Raw genomic sequence first — 23,218 nt, 5'->3', positions numbered from 1 at the left:
TCCACTCCTCACCCCCAATGCCAATAGTCCCTTCCAGTCCCATTCATCCAGCCAGGCATCCATTGCCACAGTTACTCTCCACTGCAGGAAAGGAATTCTACAATAGCAGGGGACTAAACTAAATGATCCAGGACACCCCTTTAAGTCCTATGTGCTTATGATTCACCCTCTACTACAATGACCTCCTCTTGGACCTCTTTGCCCAGCTTCCAAGGCTGTTTGGTCTTCCTACAGTTCTGGGCTCTCTAGCTGGAGCAGGGGCAGCGTGTGGCTAGATGCTGGCCTGCCATGGCCCCTGAGGCAAATTTCTCCCTCTGTCCTCTTTCCCGCCCCCACTGGCAAACCCTAGGGATCACAGCTGGGGTTTGCCAGCCCCAGCCACATCTCCACAGCTTGCTTGAAGCCAGGCAGGGATGGAGTTAATTCAGGGGTGGGCAAAATGCAGCCTGTGGGTGGGATGCAGCATGCCAAGCCATTCTGTCTGGCCCACAGGGCCCCTAAAAAAATTAAGAAAATTAATATTTATCTGCCCCTGGCTACCTGTCATGTGGCCCTCGATGGCTTGCCAAAACTCAGTGAGCAGCCCTTCTCCCAAAGTAATTGCCCACCCCTGAGTTAATTCTTTCCTCTGTCCCCTCTCTCCCCCAAAGCCCCTGGGGGTTTGGCTGCAGTCTCTGCAACTTGCCTGCAGTCAGGCAGCGAGGGGATTAATTCCACAGCATGTCCTGGAGCAGGGGGAGAAAGGCCAGCTAGTCCCATGTGTGCAGATCCAAACCCTGCACCTGTGAGACCAGAGCTAAGACCTGCAGGACCAGACTGAGAGGTGGGAAGTGTTGGCAAAGACCTGACATTCATCACACATGCTGGAGATGTAGTTAAGGGAAGTTGCAGACAGCTTCCCCCAAAAATGCAGACAGCTACATTTACATTATAAAGCAGAACATGTAAAGGGCGGGAATGCCTAAGCAAAGCCTTTCTGAATGTCTGGCTGTAAGGAAACACTGCCCTTGGGTTTAGTAAGACTAATTTTTGTCTTCCCGGTTTTCATTTTAAGTTAGACTAAGTTGCATATGCTGTGTTTTACTGGGCTGTATCTTAGCTTAGGCAAAGATTTTTGGTAGTTCCCTGTTGTATGCTTTGCAAATTACTGTGTTCAATATGTGCTTGCTTCAGAGAAAGGACTTTTTCCCTGTCTCCACTCCTCAGTCTGGCAGCAACTGTCCCCCCGCCTCCCAGCTGCTGTCTACCATCTGCTCCAGCAAGGAGGAGTGAGTGCCCTAGAGAGCATCTCTCTTCTCTCCCCTTTGACACTGGCTGGCAGGCATGCTCTAGCACCCCAGCTTCTGGCTTGAGCCATTGCAGGCATGTAGCTGCATTTCCTGGTTTAACAGAGAATGTCTGTCCAGTTATTAATCAGTTTAAGCTGTGCAGCTTAGACTAACCTGCAAAGAATGAATCAATTCAGACTTGGGCTTTTTGAATGTCTGTCCCTAGCCTTAAAGACAGTTTCTGCCCCAAGGAGGTGCCAGTCTGCAGGGGAAAATTCTCACTGGTCTCCTGAGAACAGCTGGTCAACACAAGTAGCCCTTTCATCAGGGTGTTTTGCTACCCTACTCTGCACCTGAGCCACAAAGTACTGGGGTTGTTAGAGCCTTGTGGTAGCTCCTGGGGTCCCTTGTTCAATCCAAAGACAGCAGCCATGCTGCTTTGCTTTCCTACCTGTGCAGATGACCCCTGCGTCCTCATGGTGCCCACAGTTGTGGACGCCCCAGCCCAGACTGTAGCAAGCTGAGAGGTGGGGCTCGCCTCCATCACAGTTCACATTGTCCAGGAGGATGTGCCCTGTGCCATAGCCAAAGTAGGCATTGCTCTTGTAGTCCAGGGCGTGGCCGCAGCCCACTTGCTTGCAAACCACACTGGCATCGGCCAGCCCCCAGTCATCATCACACACGGTGCCCCAGTGCCCCTGGTAGTAGATCTCCACTCTGCCCTGGCAAGCGTCAGTCCCGCTCACCAGCCGAATGCTCCCATCATCTGGATGACAAGAGGGAGGAGGGTTAGTGCTCCCCGTGGGCCCCCTGCTTTGGTTAGATCATACCTCACTGGCAGGAGGGCTCCAGGTGACCCCCGAGGCATGTTTGCACAGCCTCCATGCTAAGCAGCGCTGACCTGAGGCATGTCCCACCCACATATTTCTGCTCTGCAGCTGCCAGTTGTCAACACTAAAGCTATGTGCAGTAGTGAGCAGGTGCCAGAGTCACTGTCACAGGCAGGGTTACGGGTGCAAGCCCAGCACCTGGGGTGGCTGCATGGCTTCACTTCCAGGATCTGATGCATGGGGGACAGGGGAGAGCGTTCAAAGCAGGCTTCACAGCAATGCTCCTGGGTGCAGCATGGTGGCTGGGGGCAGACATGCACTGAGCTTAGTCACATGGGAGTGACAAGAGCAGGCTGTGCTGAAAGCAGCATAGATGTGATGGAAAGCAGCAAGTCAGGCACAAATCTTCACGGGGCAGCAACACATGCCAATGGGCCTAGAGACACCATGTCCCAGAGCAAGAAGATCTGCTCCTTGATACCTCACTGGAATAATCTTTGACTGCAGGAGGTACCAAGGCTTGGTGAAAGTATGTGAGAAGAGTCTACAGCATAGCTTGTGCTCCCTCTACCGACCACTGACAGAGAGACACTAAACCATGAGGGCTTCCAAGGCAGTGGGGGTGGCTGGGAGGAGATGCTCAAAAAGGCTTACTTTTCCCATTTCGTAGTGAGGCTGTTACAGTCCTGCTGGTTGGTCTTCTGCTTGCTTGCGTGGGCAAGAGCTCTGCAAATTAAATCAAAGAATTTCTGAATGTCTATGCATTTTGCCACTATTCTCTCTCAGACACACTGTAATGAATATGTGTGCTGTGTGTACATACACCCACCATGGTCACCAGCCAAGCCGTGTGCACCAGGAGAGCAGCGGTGTACCACACACACATAGGATAGTGCTGTAGCCATGCACACATGCCTAGTAGACTGTAGGCATGCAAATCTCACAGTGGGGAAGCAAACACTTGTGGAACGTGACTAGAAGCAAAATGCACTTTTGAAAGTGAATATTTTGAGAAAAGAGGGTTCTATTTCTTTTTGTTATTCCCCCCCACCCTTCATATTAACACTGCTCTACGTGAAGAGAAGGCACTTTGAGCCAGATGCTCAGCTGGTGGCTGGCAGTGTCCCGAGCGCTCCCTCCATATGCTCCAAGTGAGGACCATGTTCAATGCCCAGTGGAGTGATCGCATAACTAGGAGTCAACAGTACTGCAGCACTGAGCTCTCTAGAAACATAAGCTAGATGCCCATGAGCAAGAGACTAGCTTAAAAATCATTAGATTTAGGAAATCCATAATCATTTGGGAATCCTTGTACTTGCCTTCTGGTTTCATTCTGAGCCTCTAGGTCACACAACAGGGACACTACGTGAACACCAGCACATTTTCAAGATGTTCACCATAGCAGTGAGGACTGGAAACTTACTTCATAAAGGGAAAGCTGACACGACTTCAAGAGCTGGGGCCTGAAGGAAATCAGCACATGTTGTGAGAGTCGATTTAAAACCTTGATGTTGGCACATTGAGAATGACCCTTCAGGATCTACTTGCGTCTCCAGTACCAATGCACAAGGTTGTGCAAACCCCATAACCTCTCTACTTCTGCTTGCTCCAATGCAAAATGGGGATAGTGACATTTACCTTCCTACCCCAGGCTGGTGTTTCTAGGGAGCAATTAATTAATCTTAGGGAAGAGCTGCAGGACTATGGATGATTCAGAAACGGGTGCACTGTTCTGGGGTACAGTAAAGGGCACCTTTTCCTCCCCACCAGTGCTAGCTAGAGTGCTGGTTACTCATTATTAGCTAAGCAGCTTTGCCTCTATGCTACTTTTATCTCATTCTGTACATCTCGTTTGCTTCTCTGTTGCCACATTTCTGAGCGAGGGATGCTCCCTGAAGAGACAGGAATATCACAGTGTTCACCTGAAGGAGCTGCGTTTGTCAGGCAGAATGGTAACTCTTTGCTCTAGGTCAAAAGCCTGTCTTGCTCAGGGAACCCCACCTCAAAGCACAGGCCGTTAATTATTTCATACAGCTCCAGGCCTCTGCTTTACTGTCTTCATCAACCAGGAAGGGACATACTTCCAAAAAGTTTGAGTAGTTCAGCTCAGCCCAAATACCTATTAATTACCCCTATCACAAAGCTCCCTGCTCCTCACCAAACCCTCCTACACACCCTTTGTGGCTGTGTCTTCAGAGTCAGGATCCCTTGCCCCCCAGGTCAGCTGGCACAGTACTTCCTTTCCTCAGTCAAGCCTGGATCCCTTCCTTAACCAGCTAACTCACCCAACAACCTACCTTTTCCAGAGCATCCTCCTGCCCCTCATTTCCTAGGGAATCACAGCTCCATCCTGTCTGCTGTTTGCAAGCTGCCACAGCTCCGGGCCTCCCAGACATACTCTCTCCACCTGATGATCATGCTAAGAAGGTGCGAGAGGGAACTGCCCTGGTCTGTAAGCATCTAGGAATCCAAAACAGGCCCCGCAGGGAACCTCAGGGTGACTTCAACTATCCACAAATAGACTGGGTCAATCTAACATTAGGTCGGGATGCAGAGACCAAATCTGAAGTTTTAAGATTGCTATCTAGAGCAGTTAGTCCTGGAACCTACAAGAGGAAAGGTCATTCTTGACCTAGTCCTAAGTAGCGTACAGAATTGTGTGTAAAGAACAACTGTTACTGAGCCACTCCGCAATAGTGACCCCAACGCAATTGGGTTTGACATCCATGTAGGAGGGGAGACAAGGAGAAAATGTACCATAATAGTCTTGAACTTTAAAAAGGGAATTTACACCAAAATAAGGAAACTAGTTAGACAGGAGTTAAAGGGGCCCTAAGGAGGTGAAGAACATTCAAACATCATGGGAACTGCTTAAGAATAACATATGGGAGGCACAGAGCAAATGCATACTGCAAATCAAGAAAAATGGAAAGTGGACCAAAAGCAAGTCAGCATAGTTTAATAGCAGAGTTGGAGAGGCAATGAGCAGAAAAAAAGAGTTCTTTCAAAATGTAGGAGTCAAATCCTAATAAGGAAAAGAGCATGAACTCTAGCAACTCAAATGTAAAACTGTAATACGACAAGCTAAGAAAGAATGTGAGAAGAAACTTGCTAGACACACAAAAGGTAACAATATTTTTTTTAAAGTACATTAGAAGCTGAAAACCTGCCAGGGAGTCAGCTGGACCTTTGGATGGTCAGGGTGTAAAAGGGGCACTGAAGGACGACAGGGTCATTGCCGAGAGATGAAATGCATTCTTTGCATCAGTGTTCACTGTGGAAGATGTTAGGGAGATTCCCTCACCAGATCCACTCTCCTCTACGGACAGGTCAGTGGAACTGACTCAGATTGACGTTTTAATGGATGAAGTCAAAGAGGAAATTGATATAACTGGACCCAGAAAGCTGGGTTGATCTACAGACTTTTATTTTATTTTATTTTTAAGGGCTAGGAGGGGAGGAAGTGGGAAAGAGGAACTGCAAGATTTGCCCAGAGCTGCATGGAAGGAGCAGGAGTGAGGCTTTGCTCCCCAACATGCTCCATACCATTGCCCTGTGGCAGAAGGGCCACATTACCAATGTGTCAAATATAGATCTAACATGTTCCATGCACCATTGGAAGAGGCCCCAGGGAGACTGCAGAGGAGCCTGATCTGAGTGCAGTAGGGAGAAGGAACAGCTTCCCCACTAAGGAAACCCCAGCAGAGAAAGAATCCGACTGCTGCAACAGAGCAGGGCCTGAGCGAGTTGTATTGTTGAAATCATAGAATCATAAAATAATAGGGCTTGAAGGGACCCCAAAAGATCATCGGGTCCAGCCCCCTGCATGAGCAGGAAAGACATCTGGGATCAGATGACCTCAGGCAGGTGACCATCCAGTCTTCCCTTGAAGACCTCTAGGGTAGATGATTGCACCACCTCTGCGGGGAGCTTGTTCCATAGTCTGGGCACCCTAATTGTAAAGGCATTTTTCCTAATGTTCAGCCTGAAACTGTCTTCCAGGAGTTTGTGGCCGCTGTTTCTAGTTTTTCCCCAGGGCGCCTTGGTGAACAGGTGTTCACCGAGACCTTGATGTACGCCTCTGATATAGCAGTAAGCGGTAATCAGGGCTCCTCTCAGCCTTCTTTTCTTTAGGCTGAAGAGTCCAAGATCCCTCAGCCTCTCCTCGTAAGGCTTGCCATGCAAGTCCCTGATCATAAGGGTGGCCCTTCTCTGGGCCCTCTTGAGCTTTAGCATGTCCTTGTTGAAGTGTGGTGCCCAGAACTGGACACGATACTCCAGCTGCAGCTGTACCAATGTTGAGTAAAGCGGGAGAATCACTTCTCTGGATTTACTGGAGATGCATCGATTGATGCATGCCAGTTTTATTGGTCCTAGCGGCTACTGCAATGCATTGCTGGCTCATATTCATTCTGGGCTCTATTGTTATCTGCCAGGTCCCTTTCATTTGTAGTGCTGGTCAGGTTAGTGATGCCCAGCCTGTAGGTGTGCTGGGGTTGTTCCTTCCCAGATGTAGCACTTTGCATTTCTCTACGCTGAACCTCATCTGGTTCCGTTCTGCCCAACACGCCAGCCTGTCTAGGTCTGCTTGTATCTGCAGCCTTTCTGCAGGTGTGTCTGCACACCCCATATCATGGTGTCATTTGCAAACTTGGCCAATGGACTTTTCATCCCCTCATCCAGGTTGTTGATGAAGATGTTGAACAGCAATGGGCCAAGTACCGTCCCCTGGGGTACACGTCTACCCACATCTTGCCAGGATGACACCAATCCATTCATTTGGACTGTGTCCTACTCCACAACCAGTTTTGCACCTACTTGATGGTCCCACAGTTGAGCCTGATACCTTCCAGTTTTCTGATCAGTACCTCATGGGAGACCAGGTCAAAGGCATTCTGGAAGTTGAGGTATATGATGTCAACTGCTTTTCTCTCATCCAGGTGACAAGTCATCCGATCATAGAAGAAATGAGGTTGGTGAGACAAGACCTGCCCGTGACGAAGCCATGCTGGCTGTCATTCAGTATCATACCTTCTGCAAGCTTGTCACATATAGCCTCTTTGATGAATGTTTCTAGGATTTTGCCTGGAATAGAAGTTAAGCTAATTGGCTTGTAGTTTCCTGGGTCTTCACGCTTCCCCTTCTTGAAGATGGGTGCAACATTGGCCCTCTTCCAGTCCTCTGGGATTTCTCCAGAGACCCATGATTTTTTAAAGACCTTTGCCAGGGGCTCTGCAATTACTTTGGCCAACTCTTGCAGCACTCTTGGGTGGAGTTCATCCAGTCCTGCTGATTTATATATGTCTAATTTCTTTAACTGATTGTACACCAGTGCTATGGCAATGGTGGGAACGGCATCAATCCTGCCCTGCTTGTTCTGTGTCCTACCTGGCATGTTGTTTCCCTTGGTCTTGTGAAAGACCGAGGCAAAGTAGTCATTCAGGAGTTCCGTTTTTTTCCTGAGTGGTAGTGGCCAGGTATCCAAACTAATGGGAGTGTGGGGCAGAGGTGTCACACTCCCATTAGTTTTCCTTTTACTCCCTATGTAGCTAAAGAAGGACTTCTTGTTGTTCTTGATTCTTGTAGCTAGTTTTAGTTCGGTTTCTGCCTTAGCTTGCCTAATCTGTTTTCTACAAGTGCAGGCCATTGTCAAGTAGTCTTCCTTAGAGGCTGTCCCAAGCTTCCATTGTTTGTACGCCTCTTTCTTTTTCTGTAGGAGGGCTACAACTTCCCTGCTTAGTCAAGAGGGTTTTTTGCCCCTTCTGCTACTTTTTCTCCATAAGGGAACGGATTTTCTCTGAGCCTTAAAGATTGTATCCTTAAGGAACGACCATTCTTCTCCTGCTCCCTTTACCTGTGGTCCTTGGTCTCTCAGGGCATTCTCTACTAGTGACCTGAGCTCATTAAAATTTGTGTTTTTGAAGTCTAAGGCTTTGAGCTTGGTATCTGTTTTGTCAGCCTTGCGATGGACCGTGAACAGATCGAAAGGGGTAATTTTGTTATCAGGTTTCTGGGTTTTGTGGGTTATATTACCGATGCAGTTCTAATGCCTATGGGTATAAATAAATCTGACTTGTTTGTACCATCTTGTTAAACTGAGGTACTCATGGGGGGGAACTGAGTCACCACAGCCACATGTCTGCACCCCTTTGTGAAAGGGTTGACACTGATAAACTAAATAGTAGCAAATTAACAGGACCTGATGGCATGCACTCTACAGTCCTGAAGGAGCTCACATCAGAAATTGCAGAGCTCTTAACTGTAGTATGCAACCTATTGGTAAAAATAGCCTTGGTACCAGCGGACTGCCAATGTGACTCCAATATTTTAAAAAAGGCTATAGAAATTGGCTCAAAGTTAGAATGCAAGGAGTGAGTATAAGTGGTCAGTTTTCAGGTTGGAAAGAAGTTTCATAGTGCTTAGGGTCGGAAGGGACCTAAACAGATCATCAGGTCCGACCCCCTGCCCCGGGCAGGAAAGAGTGCTGGGGTCATAACACCCCAGCCAAATATCTGTCCAGCCTCCTCTTGAAGACCCACAAGCCTCTTCTTGAAGACCCTCCTCTTGAAGTAAACAGTGGGTATCTGTGTTGGGACCAGTGCTGTTTAACATATTCATAAATGATCTGGAAAAGGGAGTGGCCAAATTTGCAGATGACACAAAATTATGCAACATGATAAAGACCAAGCTGGACTGTGAGAAACTACAGAAGGATCTGGCACTATTGACTGAACGGGCAATTAAATGGCAGATGCAATTCAATGTAGATAACTGTAAAGTGATGCACATAGCCAAAAATAACAAAAATGGGCAATAATAATAAAAAAACTATACCTACACTAGGATATGGGCTTTACATTAGCTATTATCACACAGAAAAAAGACCTGGGAATCATTGTGGACAGTTTGCTAAAAACCATCAGCTCAGTGCTCAGCAGTTGTCAGAAAGGCAAACAAAATATTAGGGATTATTAAGAAGGGAATGGTAAACAAAACTGAAAGTATCCGCATGCCCATAAATCCATGGTGCATCCACACCCTAAAAACTGTGCCCAGTTCTGGTCTTCATATCTCAAAAAGGATATAGGAGAACTAAAGAAGGTACAGAGAAAGGCAACAAGGATGATCAGTGGTATGGAGGGGTATATGAGGTGAAAATAAGAGACCAGGCCTTTTCAATTTAGAAGAGAGATGCTTGAAGGGGGGACATTATAAGGGTTTACAAAATACTAAATGGTGAAGAGAAAGTAAACAAGTATGAGTGCATCTACACATGTACTTTAATACGCATTAACCTCTATTAATGTTCTTCACACCCCAAACAGATCAAGAGATCCACGATGACCCAGAGGAGGAGGCGACGAGTGCTCGTCATAGGAGACTCCATCCTGAGAGGTACGGAAGGACCCATCTGTCGCCAGGACCCCTCAGCACGAGAGGTATGCTGCCTCCCTGGAGCAAAGATTCGGGATGTGACGGAGGTAATCCAGGCCAGGATCAAGCCCACCGATTATTACCCCATGGTCCTAGTCCATGTGGGTACTAATGATGCGGCCAGGAGAACCCCCCGATCACTTGATGGCGGACTACTGTGCTCTGGGCGGCGTGCTGAAGGAGTTCGGTGCCCAGGTGGTTTTCTCTTCCATCCTACCAGTGACCGGACGAGGAAGACAGCAGGAGAACTGCATCAGAGAGACCAACTGGCGGCTTCGGCAGTGGTGTCTCGAGGCAGGCTTCGGCTTCCTGGACCATGACCCGCACATCACGACGAGGGACATGCTCAGCTAGGATGGGCTTCACCTGTCCCCCAAAGGTAAGCGTGTGTTTTCTTCTAGGTTGGCGGATCTCCTCCGGCGGGCTTTAAACTAGGCTCGTCGGGGGGAGGGGAGTACGAGGGCAGGGGAAGCTGTGGACCACCAAACCATGTGGCACCCACAAGGACAGCCCAGCCTGAAGAAGGAGAACATTGGGAACCTGAAAGCCATGGGGAGGCCAGCACTACAGAACAGGTAAGGAACAAGAAGGTAAGAAACAATGGGCCCCATGGGACTGGGAGCGGGGGGGGGCAGCAAAGGCGCCAGTCGCAGGGCTCAAGTGCCTATATACTAATGCTAGGAGCATGGGGAACAAGCAGGATGAACTAGCGCTCCTGCTTGCACTAAACACCTATGACTTAGTGGGGCTAACAGAGACCTGGTGGGATTCATCCCATGACTGGGCGGTACATATTGAGGGCTATAGATTGTATAGAAAGGACAGGTCGGGGAAGAAAGGGGGGGGGGGTTGCACTTTATGTCAGTGAGCAATATACATCAACCCTCATCAAGACAGAATCCGAGGCTGAGGAAGTAGAAGGATTGTGGGTTAGGCTACATGGGGGGCAAGGAGAAAGGGATTTGGAGGTAGGGGTCTGTTACAGACCCCCACATCAAGGGGAAGAAATAGATGCGGGGCTCCTGAGGCAACTCTCGGAGACCATAAAAGCTAAAGAGGCGGTAGTCATGGGGGACCTAAACTACCCGGACATCTGCTGGGAGACGCAGACAGCAAGGTCCCATCGCTCACGCAGGTTTCTAACTTGTGTACAGGACCTCCACCTGACACAGGAGGTGCATGGTCCCACTAGGGGGAATGCTATACTGGATCTGGTATTGGCAACGGGAGATGACATGATAGGGGACCTCCAGATCGGTAACTATCTGGGAGACAGTGATCACCTTATAATAGAATTCAACATAAGATGGCGAGTGGGTAAGGTAACTAGTAGGGTGAAAGTGCTAGACTTTAGGAAAGCTGATCTCATTGCACTCAGGCGATTAGTCAAGGAAGCACTGCAGAGTAGGAGTTTTGATGGGATGGGTGCCCAAGAAGGGTGGCTGTGCCTAAAGGAAACGATCCTTTGGGCACAAAGCAAGACGATCCCCGAGCGAGGCAAAAGAGGGAAAGGGGCCAGGAGGCTTCCATGGCTGACCAGAGAAATCCAGGGCAGCCTAAGGGCCAAAAGGGGAGCACATAAAAAGTGGAAACAGGGTGAGATCACTAAAGATGAATATACCTCCTCTGCTCGTGCTTGTAGGGAGGCAGTTAGGCGGGCCAAAGCTACCATGGAGCTGAGGATGGCAACCCAAGTAAAAGACAATAAGAAATTGTTTTTTAGATATATAGGGAGTAAAAGGAAGGCCCAGGGAGGAATAGGACCCCTGCTAAATGGGCAGAAACAATTGGTGACAGATAGGGGGGATAAGGCTGAACTCCTCAACGAGTTCTTTGCCTCAGTGTTCCTAAGCGAGGGGCACGACAAGTCTCTCACTGGGGTTGTAGAGAGGCAGCAGCAAGGCGCCAGACTTCCATGCGTAGATCCTGAGGTGGTGCAGAGTCACTTGGAAGAACTGGATGCCTTTAAGTCGGCAGGCCCGGATGGGCTCCATCCGAGGGTGCTGAAGGCACTGGCCGATGTCATTGCAGAGCCACTGGCGGGAATATTCGAATGCTCGTGGCGCACGGGCCAAGTCCCAGAGGACTGGAAAAGGGCTAACGTGGTCCCCATTTTCAAAAAGGGGAGGAAGGAGGACCCGGGCAACTATAGGCCGGTCAGTCTCACCTCCATCCTTGGTAAAGTATTTGAAAAAATTATCAAGGCTCACATTTGTGAGAGCCCGGCAGGACAAATTATGCTGAGGGGAAACCAGCATGGGTTTGTGGCAGGCAGATCGTGCCTGACCAACCTAGTCTCTTTCTATGACCAGGTTACGAAACGCCTGGACACAGGAGGAGGGGTGGATGTCGTATACCTGGACTTCAGGAAGGCCTTCGATACGGTATCCCACCCCATACTGGTGAACAAGTTAAGAGGTTGTGATGTGGATGACTGCACAGTCTGGTGGGTGGCGAATTGGCTAGAGGGTCGCACCCAAAGAGTCGTGGTAGATGGGTCGGTCTCGACCTGGAAGGGTGTGGGCAGTGGGGTCCCGCAGGGTTCGGTCCTTGGACCGATACTCTTTAATGTCTTCATCAGCGACTTGGACGTGGGAGTGAAATGTACTCTGTCCAAGTTTGCAGATGACACAAAGCTATGGGGAGAAGTGGACACGCCGGAGGGCAGGGAACAGCTGCAGGCAGACCTGGATAGGCTGGACAAGTGGGCAGAAAACAACAGGATGCAGTTCAACAAGGAGAAATGCAAAGTGCTGCACCTAGGGAGGAAAAATGTCCAGCACACCTACAGCCTAGGGAATGACCTGCTGGGTGGCACAGAGGTGGAAAGGGATCTTGGAGTCCTAGTGGACTCCAAGATGAACATGAGCCGGCAGTGTGACGAAGCCATCAGAAAAGCCAATGGCACTTTATCGTGCATCAGCAGATGCATGACAAATAGGTCCAGGGAGGTGATACTTCCCCTCTATAGGGCGTTGGTCAGACCGCAGTTGGAGTACTGCGTGCAATTCTGGGCGCCACACTTCAAAAAGGATGCGGATAACCTGGAGAGGGTACAGCGAAGGGCAACTCGTATGGTCAAGGGCCTGCAGACCAAGCCCTACGAGGAGAGACTAGAGAAACTGGACCTTTTCAGCCTCCGCAAGAGAAGGTTGAGAGGCGACCTTGTGGCTGCCTATAAGTTCATCACGGGGGCACAGAAGGGAATTGGTGAGGTTTTACTCACCAAGGTGCCCCTGGGGGTTACAAGAAACAATGGCCACAAGCTAGCAGAGAGCAGATTTAGACTGGACATTAGGAAGAACTTCTTCACAGTTCGAGTGGCCAAGGTCTGGAACGGGCTCCCAAGGGAGGTGGTGCTCTCCCCTACCCTGGGGGTCTTCAAGAGGAGGTTAGACGAGTATCTAGCTGGGGTCATCTAGACCCAGCACTCTTTCCTGCTTATGCAGGGGGTCGGACTTGATGATCTATTGAGGTCCCTTCTGACCCTAACATCTATGAATCTATGAATCTATGAATGCTCGTTAAAGCATCACTAAAAGTGGTGCTAATTAGCTAATACTCATTAAAATAGGATAATGTGCATTAAGCATCACTTAAAAACCATGCTCTTTAGTTAATGTACATTAAGACAGGCTAATGCACATTCTCTTAGTAAAGGGGTAGGCAACATTTTTTGGCCGGAGCGCTGAAAACCCCCACAATGCCTACCTTGGGAGGTGCCAGAGTGCTGGCATGCCAGAAAAACAAGCTGAGGGCAGGGGGTACATGGCAGGATGCCCTGCTTGTGCCCCTTGCCCCCTAGCCAAAGCCCCTGCCCCCAGCCCTCCTGCCTTGTGCCCCCCACCCAAAGCCCCTGACCCCCAGCCCTGCTCATGACCCTTGCCACCCACCCAAAGCCCTTACCCCCAGCCAAAGCCCCTGACCCCCAGCCCTGCTCATGACCCCTGCCTCCCACCCAAGGCCCTTGTCCCCTAACCCTGCTGCCCCTTGTCCCATTACCTCTCGGCTCTGTGTTCTTGGGGAACCCTGGCACAGGATGCAGCCTGTCTGACTGACAAAGAATTCCCCCACCCTCCCCTCCTCTACCTGAACAAGACCTGATTACGACAGACAATGAAGATGCAGTGGGAGACATACCTAAAGCCCTCCAGATAAGGGTGACAAGAGTGAAACAACTGCCCTAGGTCTCACTTGAATGCAAGATGGAACCAGATGACAATTCATTTACATGGAAGATGGAGAACAGAATGCCCAAAGCAAAGACCGTAGTGAATTCTGGGATCAGAGAAGCAGGGGAGCACTGCATGATGGGGAATCTGTGCTCCAAATGCTAATCAACCCACATTTACACACATCCAGTTCAGCATTTATCAGAACAATTCTAATCTGGATTTACAAAGGACTCCTCCCCCCCCCCCCCAAACACACACACACCCCTCTAAGCAGAAGTAAAGTTTAATAGGCATCTTGGGCCGTACATTCCCCGGTCCCACTATGGGAGTCCTACTTAAACTTGATTGACTAAAACTCAGTTGCCGGGTTATGGAATGCTGAGACAAAGAGACCGAGTCAGACGGGGTATGGGCAACATTTGAACAATGGTAAAGGGGTTCATCACAGCGTCCAGCCTGTTGAAGCCCTGACCACAAGTGTTGTCATACTTTTCCCGAGACGACTGGTGGAAGTCCTCCTCACAAAACTTATGAAAAGTCATGCTAAGCTGAGGCTTGTTCACAACAGGTAAAAATCCAAAACCCTGATGCTGCAAGCTATCTATGGTTTCTGAAGAAACAATGAAGTATCCCATCCAGTATATCTGCTATCCATAGGAATTTCAAGCTGGCTCCTAAGTGTCTGGTTACTCCTTAACCTTATGTTTTTCCTGGTGATTAATCAGTTTCTTGAGATGTTCCAAACCAGATAACCCCTTGTCAATAGAAAAGACAATTATTTACACTATTAAGAATGCTTTGAAGAAACTCAACTGAGGGTATAAATATCTGTAAAAAAGAGCAGCAAAAGTGTGCTTCAAGATGAGAAGTCTCTCTGACACCATCCATTGTTGTTCCCAAGAAGCTGGAAGAAACAGATAGTCTTCCTTCAAGGATTGTGCTAAGAACTTTACCTGTCAGCATTGGAACCCGAGTGCCTTGGACTGGTGAGATCCCAGCTCTTGCTCTCTCTCTTTTTTCTTTTTTTCTCTCTAGGCATAGATTTCTGAACCTGAACTGTATTAGTTAAGCTTGAGCTATGTTTCCCCAAATACTTAGTGAAACCAGGGTAGTATTGTAATTGTTTGTGTTTGTTTTCCTTTGCATGGCTATTACTACTGGTACCATTATATATTTCATATACTTAGCAATAAATAACTTGTATAGTCAAACTGGTAGTAACTGGGTATATTTTCCTTCTCTACTTCTCCTTCCCCACTTGCTCTGCAGCAACGCTTCTTTTACCTAAGCTAAAGATCCCTGTGAAGCCCCAAAATACTGTGGGGTCTGCTCATCAAGAGGCTAAAGATTGGGACATGCTGAGTTTGAAACACATAAGGGGATCAGCTTGTACAGAGTGATTGACCCAGTTTGGCTCAGACATGCCCTAATGAACTGAATGCTGGCCCATGAGGGTGTCAGCTGGACACCCAGCTGGATTGAGAGGTATTCTGTTTACCTGTGTGCTTGTATCTGACTGCGGTTTATTGTTGCTTTGATGAACTGATTCTTGGCATATGAAGGTGTCAGCCTGTCTATGCTGATCAACCCGGCTGGGTCAGGCGTGTCACGTTAATCTGTGTGTTTGTGTGTATGACTGATTTGGTGACTGGAGAAACCCAGCCCCATTGAAACTGAGTCCTGCAAGATAGCTCCATTAGGGGTGAGAACTTGCAGAAGGGAAATATATAGCTCCGTACAGAAACACAAGTAACACAAGCAGCACATTGATAGAATTATAAAGACCCTAGAAACGTATCCCTAATAAATGAGAACCCCCCAAAGTGATGGGCAAATCTAGTAACACCCCCACCCCAAACCCTTGCCCCCCAGCCCTACTGCCCCTTGTCCCTGACCCAAAGCTCCTACCCCCCAGCCCTGCTCGTGACCCTCCCACCCAAAGCCCTTGCCCCTAGCCCTGCTGTCCCTTGCCCCCCATCCAAAGCCCCTACCCCCCATCCCTGCTCATGACCCTTGCCTCCCACCCAAAGCCCCTACCCCCCAGCCCAGGCTCTGTGGCTGTCAGCAGCTACCCAGAACCTGGGCCAGCTGCAAACATCTGCTGTCTCTCCAACCCAGCCCTGGCCCCAGCTGCCTCCCAGCCCCAGACCTGGCCCCAGGCTCCAGGGAGGCAGCAGATACTAGCAGTACTCCCCACTGTGCTGTCCTTGCCGTTTCTGCAAAGCAGCATTGGAATCCAGCACGGCAGGGCACAGAAAGCTGCCTGCTCCAAGCTCCACACTTCCTGTGTGCACGGGAGCAGCATGGGCAGCAGCACAGGGTTGTGCACCTCACTGCTGCCCCTGCCTGCAGGGGAAGTGTGGCAGGGCAGGGGGAGCTCAGACCAGGCAGCTTTCTGTGCCTCCCACTGTGCCCCTCCATGCCGGGTTCCAACGGTGCTTTGCAGAACCAGTGAATGCAGCACAGTGGGGAGCATTGCCTATATGTACTGCCACCCTGGGGCTGGGGCTGCAAGGCAGGTGGGGCCGGGGCAGAGAGGCAGCAGATGTTTGCAACTGGCCAATGTTTTGGGTAGCTGCCGATAGCCACGGAGCCCGGACTGCTTGCAGCAGGGCTTCTATGGGAACAGTCCGGGCTCCATGGCTATCAGCAGCTACCCAGAGCTGGGGCTAGCTGCAGCCGGGAGGCTACAAACAGCTGCTGCCCTCCCGCCCCCAGCCCTCTCCTGGTCCTGGGCTCCAGGAAGGGAGCAGGTGCCGATACTGCACCCATTGGGGCCGGGGCTGGGGAGGCAGCAGGTGTTTGTAGCCTCCCGGCTGCAGCTGGCCCTGGCTCTAGGTAGCTACTGATAGCCACGGAGCCCAGGCTGCTCCCAGCAGAGCTTGCAGCATCCCAGCTGCCTGCTGGGAGCAGCCTGGGCTCCTGGCTGGCAGCAACTACCCAGACCTGGGGCTGGCTGCAGCCGGGAGGCTGCAAACACCTGCTGCCTCCCCGGCCCCAACACAGGCCGAGGAAAATGGCCTTGCATGCCATGCTCGGCACGTGTGCCAGGGGTTGCTGACCCCTGTCCTAGTACCTGGCAATGATTTAATGCACATTAACTGAAGCATGATACAGTCAATCATCTTTATATCAGTGCCAATCTGATATTGGACCAATGTATCGGTGCACCTCTAATGACAACGAATTCTTGGAGGAAAGAGGTATTGGTAGCTATTGAGCATGGGAGTGAGGGGCATAGCCTCTGAATCAGAACTTCCTAGACCTTAAATGCTGGAGGCTGCAAGTGAGAGAGGAACAGTGGAAACAAGCCCTGGCCATACCCTGCTCACTCTCCATTTCAGCATCCCCTCTCTGCCACTGTGTGACAGGATACTGGGCAAGATGGACCTATGGTCTGACCCAATAAATAGCAGTTCTTATGTTCTTGTTATGTTCTCAGCTCTGTGCCATCCATGAGCTCTTCTCCTTACATAGAGCTGAAATAGCAGAATGAGAAGATGGGCCTGGATTGATTGAGACTAAAGGGGAAAGGAGGAAAAGGAAGATATGGAAAGTCAGTTTAGTCAAGCAAAACCCAAGAGAAAGACCCGAGATGTGAGATGAGGGCTGCTGGGCCTTAGCCAGTGGGCCTGTAAGTGTGCCAGTCAGCTGAGGCCACATGACCCATCACTAACCCCTCTCCCACCACTGGATGGAACCAAAACTTTTTACCATTACATGTGACAGCCACATCCTCATAGTGGTAGCAGTTGTGGATGCCCCATCCGTGGCTTCCGCACTCACTCAGGGCTGCCTCCCTCCCCTTGCAGTCCACATTATCCAGGAAGATGGGCCCGCTCCCCTGGCCAAAGGTGAGGGTAGCTGGCATGGCGACAGCATGGCCGCAACCCAACTGGCGACACACCACATTGGCATCCACGATGTCCCAGTCATCATCACATACTGTGCCCCAGGAGCCATTGTAGAGGATCTCCACACGCCCCTGGCAGCGGCTTTGCCCTTTGACTAGCCGCACCTCTGCAAGGAAGGGCACAGGGACAAGGTCACCACAAGATGGCCACTGGGCAGCAGCCTAGGCACTTGACTAATTAGATGCAAATATAACCACCAAATGTGCACCAAATCATAGGCCTCTGCCACTTAAGGCAAAGAAGCAACTCCAGTAGCTATGAGGAGCAGTACTCTGATATCAATGTTTGTGTTGGCTTAGATCCTGGTGTGTGGGTTTTTAAGCAAGGATAGTGAACATTTATGCACATCTATCTTGGCATGCCTGTTTGCAGGGGGCATACCCCTCGCATCTTCAAAGCTCCCAGGGGATTAGGAATTTATCCAGCTAGAGAAGAAAAACTGTGTCATGGGATTTTAGTCACAAGTCACCTGGTGCCATCAGCAACTTGCTAATACTCTTAGCAAACCCGTTTCAGGATAATCCCCAGGCTGAAATCAGTCACAAATAAAGGGCTGTTCAAGCCAGTGGGAATAGATAGCACATCTGTATAAATGGCTCTGTGTTTGCACTGCCAGCTTATTCATTCATTAGGATCCTGCAGTAAAGTGCTGTCCATCAGACACAGCCTGGTTCACTTTCAGGAAGCCAGCAACAGTGGTCAAATTCCCCTCTGATTTGTAATAATAAGCGGGACTGTTCAGGAAAGGATTATTCCCTTGCACAAAGAAACATGGGTTTTCACTGACATTTTCAATTTAAAACCCACTTGGGGGAAACTCAAATTTTCCTTGCCAAACATTTCTTTTTCATTTAATCTGTGATGAAATCCCACAGGTCAGCGATGCCCCATGAAATCATAGCTCTAAGGATCAGGTCTTACCTGGAAACGGCAGTGGGGTAGTTTCCAGTATGTTGCCTGAAATTAAGAAGAAAAGGGATAAGCCATCCATTGTATTCCGCGAGGACAGAGAGGGGAGAAGGTTGTCAGACAAGTGACACCCAATTGTTTCATAGCCTCTTCCTGAACCATGTGATTGCTGAAAGAGGTGAGCACTGGGCTGACCCTGCAGAGATGTGAACTTCACCCCAAATGAGAGCAGTTGATTGGTGGCATAGACTGACGTCACCCTTGCGTTGGCCACTCCTGCCTTAAACAAGGCACAAGAGCTGGTCTCAGAATCTCAGGGCACCTGACTCATCCACTTACCTGTCTCTTCCCTTTTCCACAAAGCTCTGAGGTCTGAAAAAAAGAACAGGGGAGAAAGATTTTGAAAGGGAGAGAACAGCTGGTGTCAAAGGGGGGCGGGGGAACATACAAAAGCAGATTTTTTTACTTCTCAGTCTACGAAATGGGTATAATGAAACTGAGCACCTTTATAAAGTGTTTTGAGATCTACTGTTGAAAAATGCTGTGTAAGAGCTAGGCCAGTAACCTTGGCAATCTGTCTAACTATGCATGGATCACTTTGCCCACTGCTGGATGCAGCCACCTCTAGGGAGTGAGGCGGCAGGCTGTAAACCACACAAGGCACAAGAAAGAAGTGCAAACCACTGGAGAACCACTGGAATTTGGCCATGGCATGTGGATTAATGCCCCCTACATTTCCAACCCTCCTGGCTGCATTGGAAAAGCTGGAAAACCAGACTTCAAAAGGCTCGTAAATGAGAGGGACAATGAAAAAAAATATTTTTTTTCACTCCCCACCCTAATTTCCTTGCTTTGAAGTCAATCCTGTTCATTCAGAGAGCAGGTGGAGAGCAAGCTCACTGTTCTGGGGAGTGTGGTGTTGACTGTATTGCCTGCCTCACTTGCAAAGGTGCAGGGGTGCGAACTGTGTTGGGAGGAATCTGAGTTATTGTTTTCCAGCAGTTTCATTGTCAGTGCTCACCCTGAGTGCAGTATGGTACATTGGAAGGCAAAGTGCTAACTGCTTTAGCATTGCTGAGATTGGGCGTGTCTACACAAGATGCTTTACTGCGCATTAGACTAAACCAATGCGCAGTAAAGCATCACCATCTACATTTGCGCAGGACTTACTGCACAGTAAATGAGGCTAATGCACTGTTTGCAAGTACCAGGAAACACAGGCACTAGATTAACCGTGCATTAACTACTGTGCAGTAAGTAGCACACGTGTAGTTGTTGACTGGGAGCAAATTGTGCAGGCAGCAAGAGGGTCCACTGCTGCCTGGCTAAGCCCTGATTTGGTGGGGGGAGCTGTGCTGGCTGCAGGGGCAGCTGTCTCCCCACCACGTGTCCTGATCCCCACATAGCCAGAAAAGCTGTCCCAGTAGGTGGGACTCCTGTGAACCAGCTACGTGGAGCTGGGGTCAGGACCTGATTCCCATGTGGCCAGGAGAGATGGCCCAGCAGCCACATGAGGATCAGAAGTGGGGGGATGCTACCTGCTTAGCAGGGATGCTGCCTGCCAGCCACGTGGGGATCAGGAGGGTCACATGGCTGGCAGGCAGCAATCCCCACATGGATCCTGATCCCCACGTGCCTGGCAGGCAGTGTTCCTGATGAGTGGAGATGGCTCTCCCAGCCATGTGAGGATCAGGACCAGCGCTCATGCCCCCTGCCAGCCCCAGGGCTGCCCCACCCCCCCGGGAGAGCCTGGAGCTCCCCCTGGCTGTTGTAGGGGGGCAGAGCAGGGCAGGGGCAGACCTAGACCGGGGCTGCTCCTGTCAGGCACAATTTGGTCCCGAGCGTGGCGCACACGTAGATGTGAGCCCTGAAGCACTTCAATGAGCCTGAATTTTCTGCAAAGAAAATTCAGATGCATTCATTGCACATGTAGACACACCCACTGAGTTATAAGCCTTCCTTAACTGGCATGAAACAGCAGTGCCCAGAAAGAGCAAATATCAGCAGAGAAAGCTGGGAGAATTATTCAACAACAAATTAGTTGGATCTGAGCAAGGGCCCTTGCAAAACTGTCCCCCCATGTCTTGGCTCCATGCAGAATGAGGCAGGGCAGCTTAGACCTTAAGACTGGCTGATTTATAAGAGATGAAAGGTACTGTGATACTTGGAAGCTTTTCTAAGTCTGTCCCAACCATGGAGATAGTCCAAAAAAGATAACTCCCACAAAAAACTCTTGCCTCTAGCATATTTCCTGGACTACTGTGTCTACAACATCACTTTAGCACTACTCTTTACAAGGGTTGTTTGAAACCTTGCCTGCAAGTAGCTGTAAGATGTGACTGATGGCCCCTGTATAAGCAATGCAACAGTGACACCCAGAGGATAAGGTGGTCAATGGCCACAATGCTGAGCCCTGCATCTTGCATCTTAAGGAGTTATCTACACCCTAGAAAAGCAGGATGAACCCATGCTGAACCATGCTATGGGACTCTTTGTGCCTCTCTGGCAGTACACAGAGGTGGGAGTGCCCATGGATCCTCTCAGCTGGTGCCAGAGGGCACATGTCCAGCCCTCTGCACAGACACAGGATGCACTGTTCCTAAACCAGCACAGGAAGATGCCAATCTATAGCCGATGCAGAAACATCAGCTCCTGTGAAACACTGAAGCTGCTGTCATGAACAGTAACTTAACAGTAACTTAAAGGTGACCTGAAATGGGGTAAAACTCATCAAGCCCCTGCTTTGCTGTGGTTACAAATATGTCCTGGAAGGTTTTAAAGTCAGTCACAAAAGGGCTTTTATGATGGGAGAAATTCAAAATTTCTCCACCCTAGGGGCCAAAAAAGTGGTGAAATGACAGTGTTGTTATCATTACTACTGTATTTATTACCTAGGGAGCCTTGGCCAGGACAGAGGCATTGCATGAAGCTCTGTGTGCACACAGAACCTGACCATCTCTGTCCCAAAGCACTTACAAGTTAAATAGGCAGGAGGCCCAGAGAGATCCACTTCTTGATCTGAGGGGCAGTTTGCAAGGGCTCAGCGCACACAACTCAGACCAGATGTTCAAAAGAATTCAGTTCTCCACTTGGAAACTAAAGCAGAGGCCAGGTCTCAAGTTGCAGCAAGGGAAGTTTAGGTTAGATATTAGAAAGAATTTTCTCACTAGGAGGGTAGTAAAGCACAGGAATAGGTTATCCAGAGAGCTGATAACCATCCCTGGAGGTTAGACAAAACTTTGGCTGGGATGATTTAGTTCGGGCTGGTCTTGCTTTGAGTAGGGGGTTGGACTAGATGACCTCCTGAGGTCTCTTCCAGCCCTTTCTATGATTTTGTCCCCAGTACCTACAAAATGTTTGCTGGAGAGGACATATTTGTTTAAGATCCCCTTAAATTAATGTATGGGAACTTGAAGTATACATTTGAACTATCTGAAGCAACTTTCAGGAAAACCAAGCAAGACCAAAACCTCACACACCTGGAATTTCCAGCAGAAAATGGTATTTTGAGAGGGGGAAAAAATCATCTAGGCTTTTTCTAATGATCTTAACAAAGCAAAAAATTAAAAAAATTAAAAATGGCGGGGGGGGGGGGAGGAGGAGGAACCTATTTAAATCAGATCCTTTTCTGGACACTTTTAAAATTTAAACCACCAACCTGGAGGACAAATAATTCTTCATTAGCAACTCAGCCGAGGCCCATTCACGAAGAGAAATAAGCAAAACACAAAAGGACAAAATGTGTGATAGTTCCTGTCCCCAATGATCCCCCAGAAATGTGTCCCAGGAGCAATGTACCAGGAGAGAGGGAGGCTTGTGAGAAAGCAAACTGCCAATTGTAGTATAAACTACCAACCACACCCAAATCCATCCGTGAGAAATGAACTGTTTGCATCAAGGCAAGCTGGTCTCAGCTGAGAGGTGCCAGCATGCACCTATTTGCTGCATATCAGAGCAAGGTGCCAGAGTGCTCATGAATAAAGCATCTCCATGGAGGCTGGCAGGGACCGCATCAACCCCAGTCAATAGTTAAGCAGAACAAAGTCAGCCTTGTGAGTGTCGAGGCCCTGCTGGAGTTTTATTACAGACCCCAACCTCAGCCGCTCTGGCTGAGAAGCTTTCAATTGGAACTATTTCTGAGTTAAGTACAGACATCAAATTCACCTGTTTAGTAAGATTTTTGCAAAGAGTTTAAGAGACTTTATGTGCCCCAAATCCCAGTGACGGGCAGAGGCAGTTGCAGGCCTAACTCTCTATGAAAATCCCTCATGTCTGCATGGGAAAGTTTACCTATAATAATCAACACAATTATATCAATATCAATAGAATTACACCGATAAAATCAACACAGAATTATATGGGTATCATATTTCTATTCCAGAATAAGGGGGGCCTTTTCTGGTTTAGCTTAACCTCTTCCAAAGCGACATAAACTAGATTGAAAAAGCACACACTTTGGTATAAGAGGGTGCCTGTACACAAGTGCAGAGGCTGCTCTGGTGCACTGGAATTACAGTGCTGTGGAGCAGACTTGGTCAACTGAGTTTGCTGGAGTGTGGTAATTACTGTGCTCCAGCAGCCTTCCATGTCTCATGTATCAGTGTCCCCATGCTTCAAAATGGTGGCAGGGATGTTTGAACTAAAGCTTGTTGAACAAGCTTTAATTCAAGCACCTCCACTACCATTTT

At 49.2% G+C, this 23,218-nt stretch overlaps 1 protein-coding gene across 1 annotated transcript in view; it reads right to left on the bottom strand.

The window, feature by feature from the left end:
- SSC4D (scavenger receptor cysteine rich family member with 4 domains) overlaps positions 1 to 18,683 on the bottom strand; it is a 28,079-nt gene extending 9,396 nt beyond the window's left edge. Inside the window, exons 1-4 of the mRNA XM_019493253.2 lie at positions 18,543 to 18,683; positions 17,422 to 17,727; positions 2,753 to 2,824; positions 1,720 to 2,034 (exon numbers count right to left, since the gene is read on the bottom strand). Of these exons, the coding sequence (XP_019348798.2) occupies positions 1,720 to 2,034; positions 2,753 to 2,824; positions 17,422 to 17,727; positions 18,543 to 18,612 (763 nt within the window). The 5' untranslated portion in view covers positions 18,613 to 18,683. The remainder of the gene's footprint in view (positions 1 to 1,719; positions 2,035 to 2,752; positions 2,825 to 17,421; positions 17,728 to 18,542) is intronic.
- Between the last annotated feature and the right edge of the window lie 4,535 nt (positions 18,684 to 23,218).

Source organism: Alligator mississippiensis, chromosome 14 (genome assembly GCF_030867095.1).
Source record: "Alligator mississippiensis isolate rAllMis1 chromosome 14, rAllMis1, whole genome shotgun sequence".
Taxonomy (NCBI): Eukaryota; Metazoa; Chordata; order Crocodylia; family Alligatoridae; genus Alligator; species Alligator mississippiensis.
This window is presented reverse-complemented; position numbering and strand designations above follow the sequence as displayed.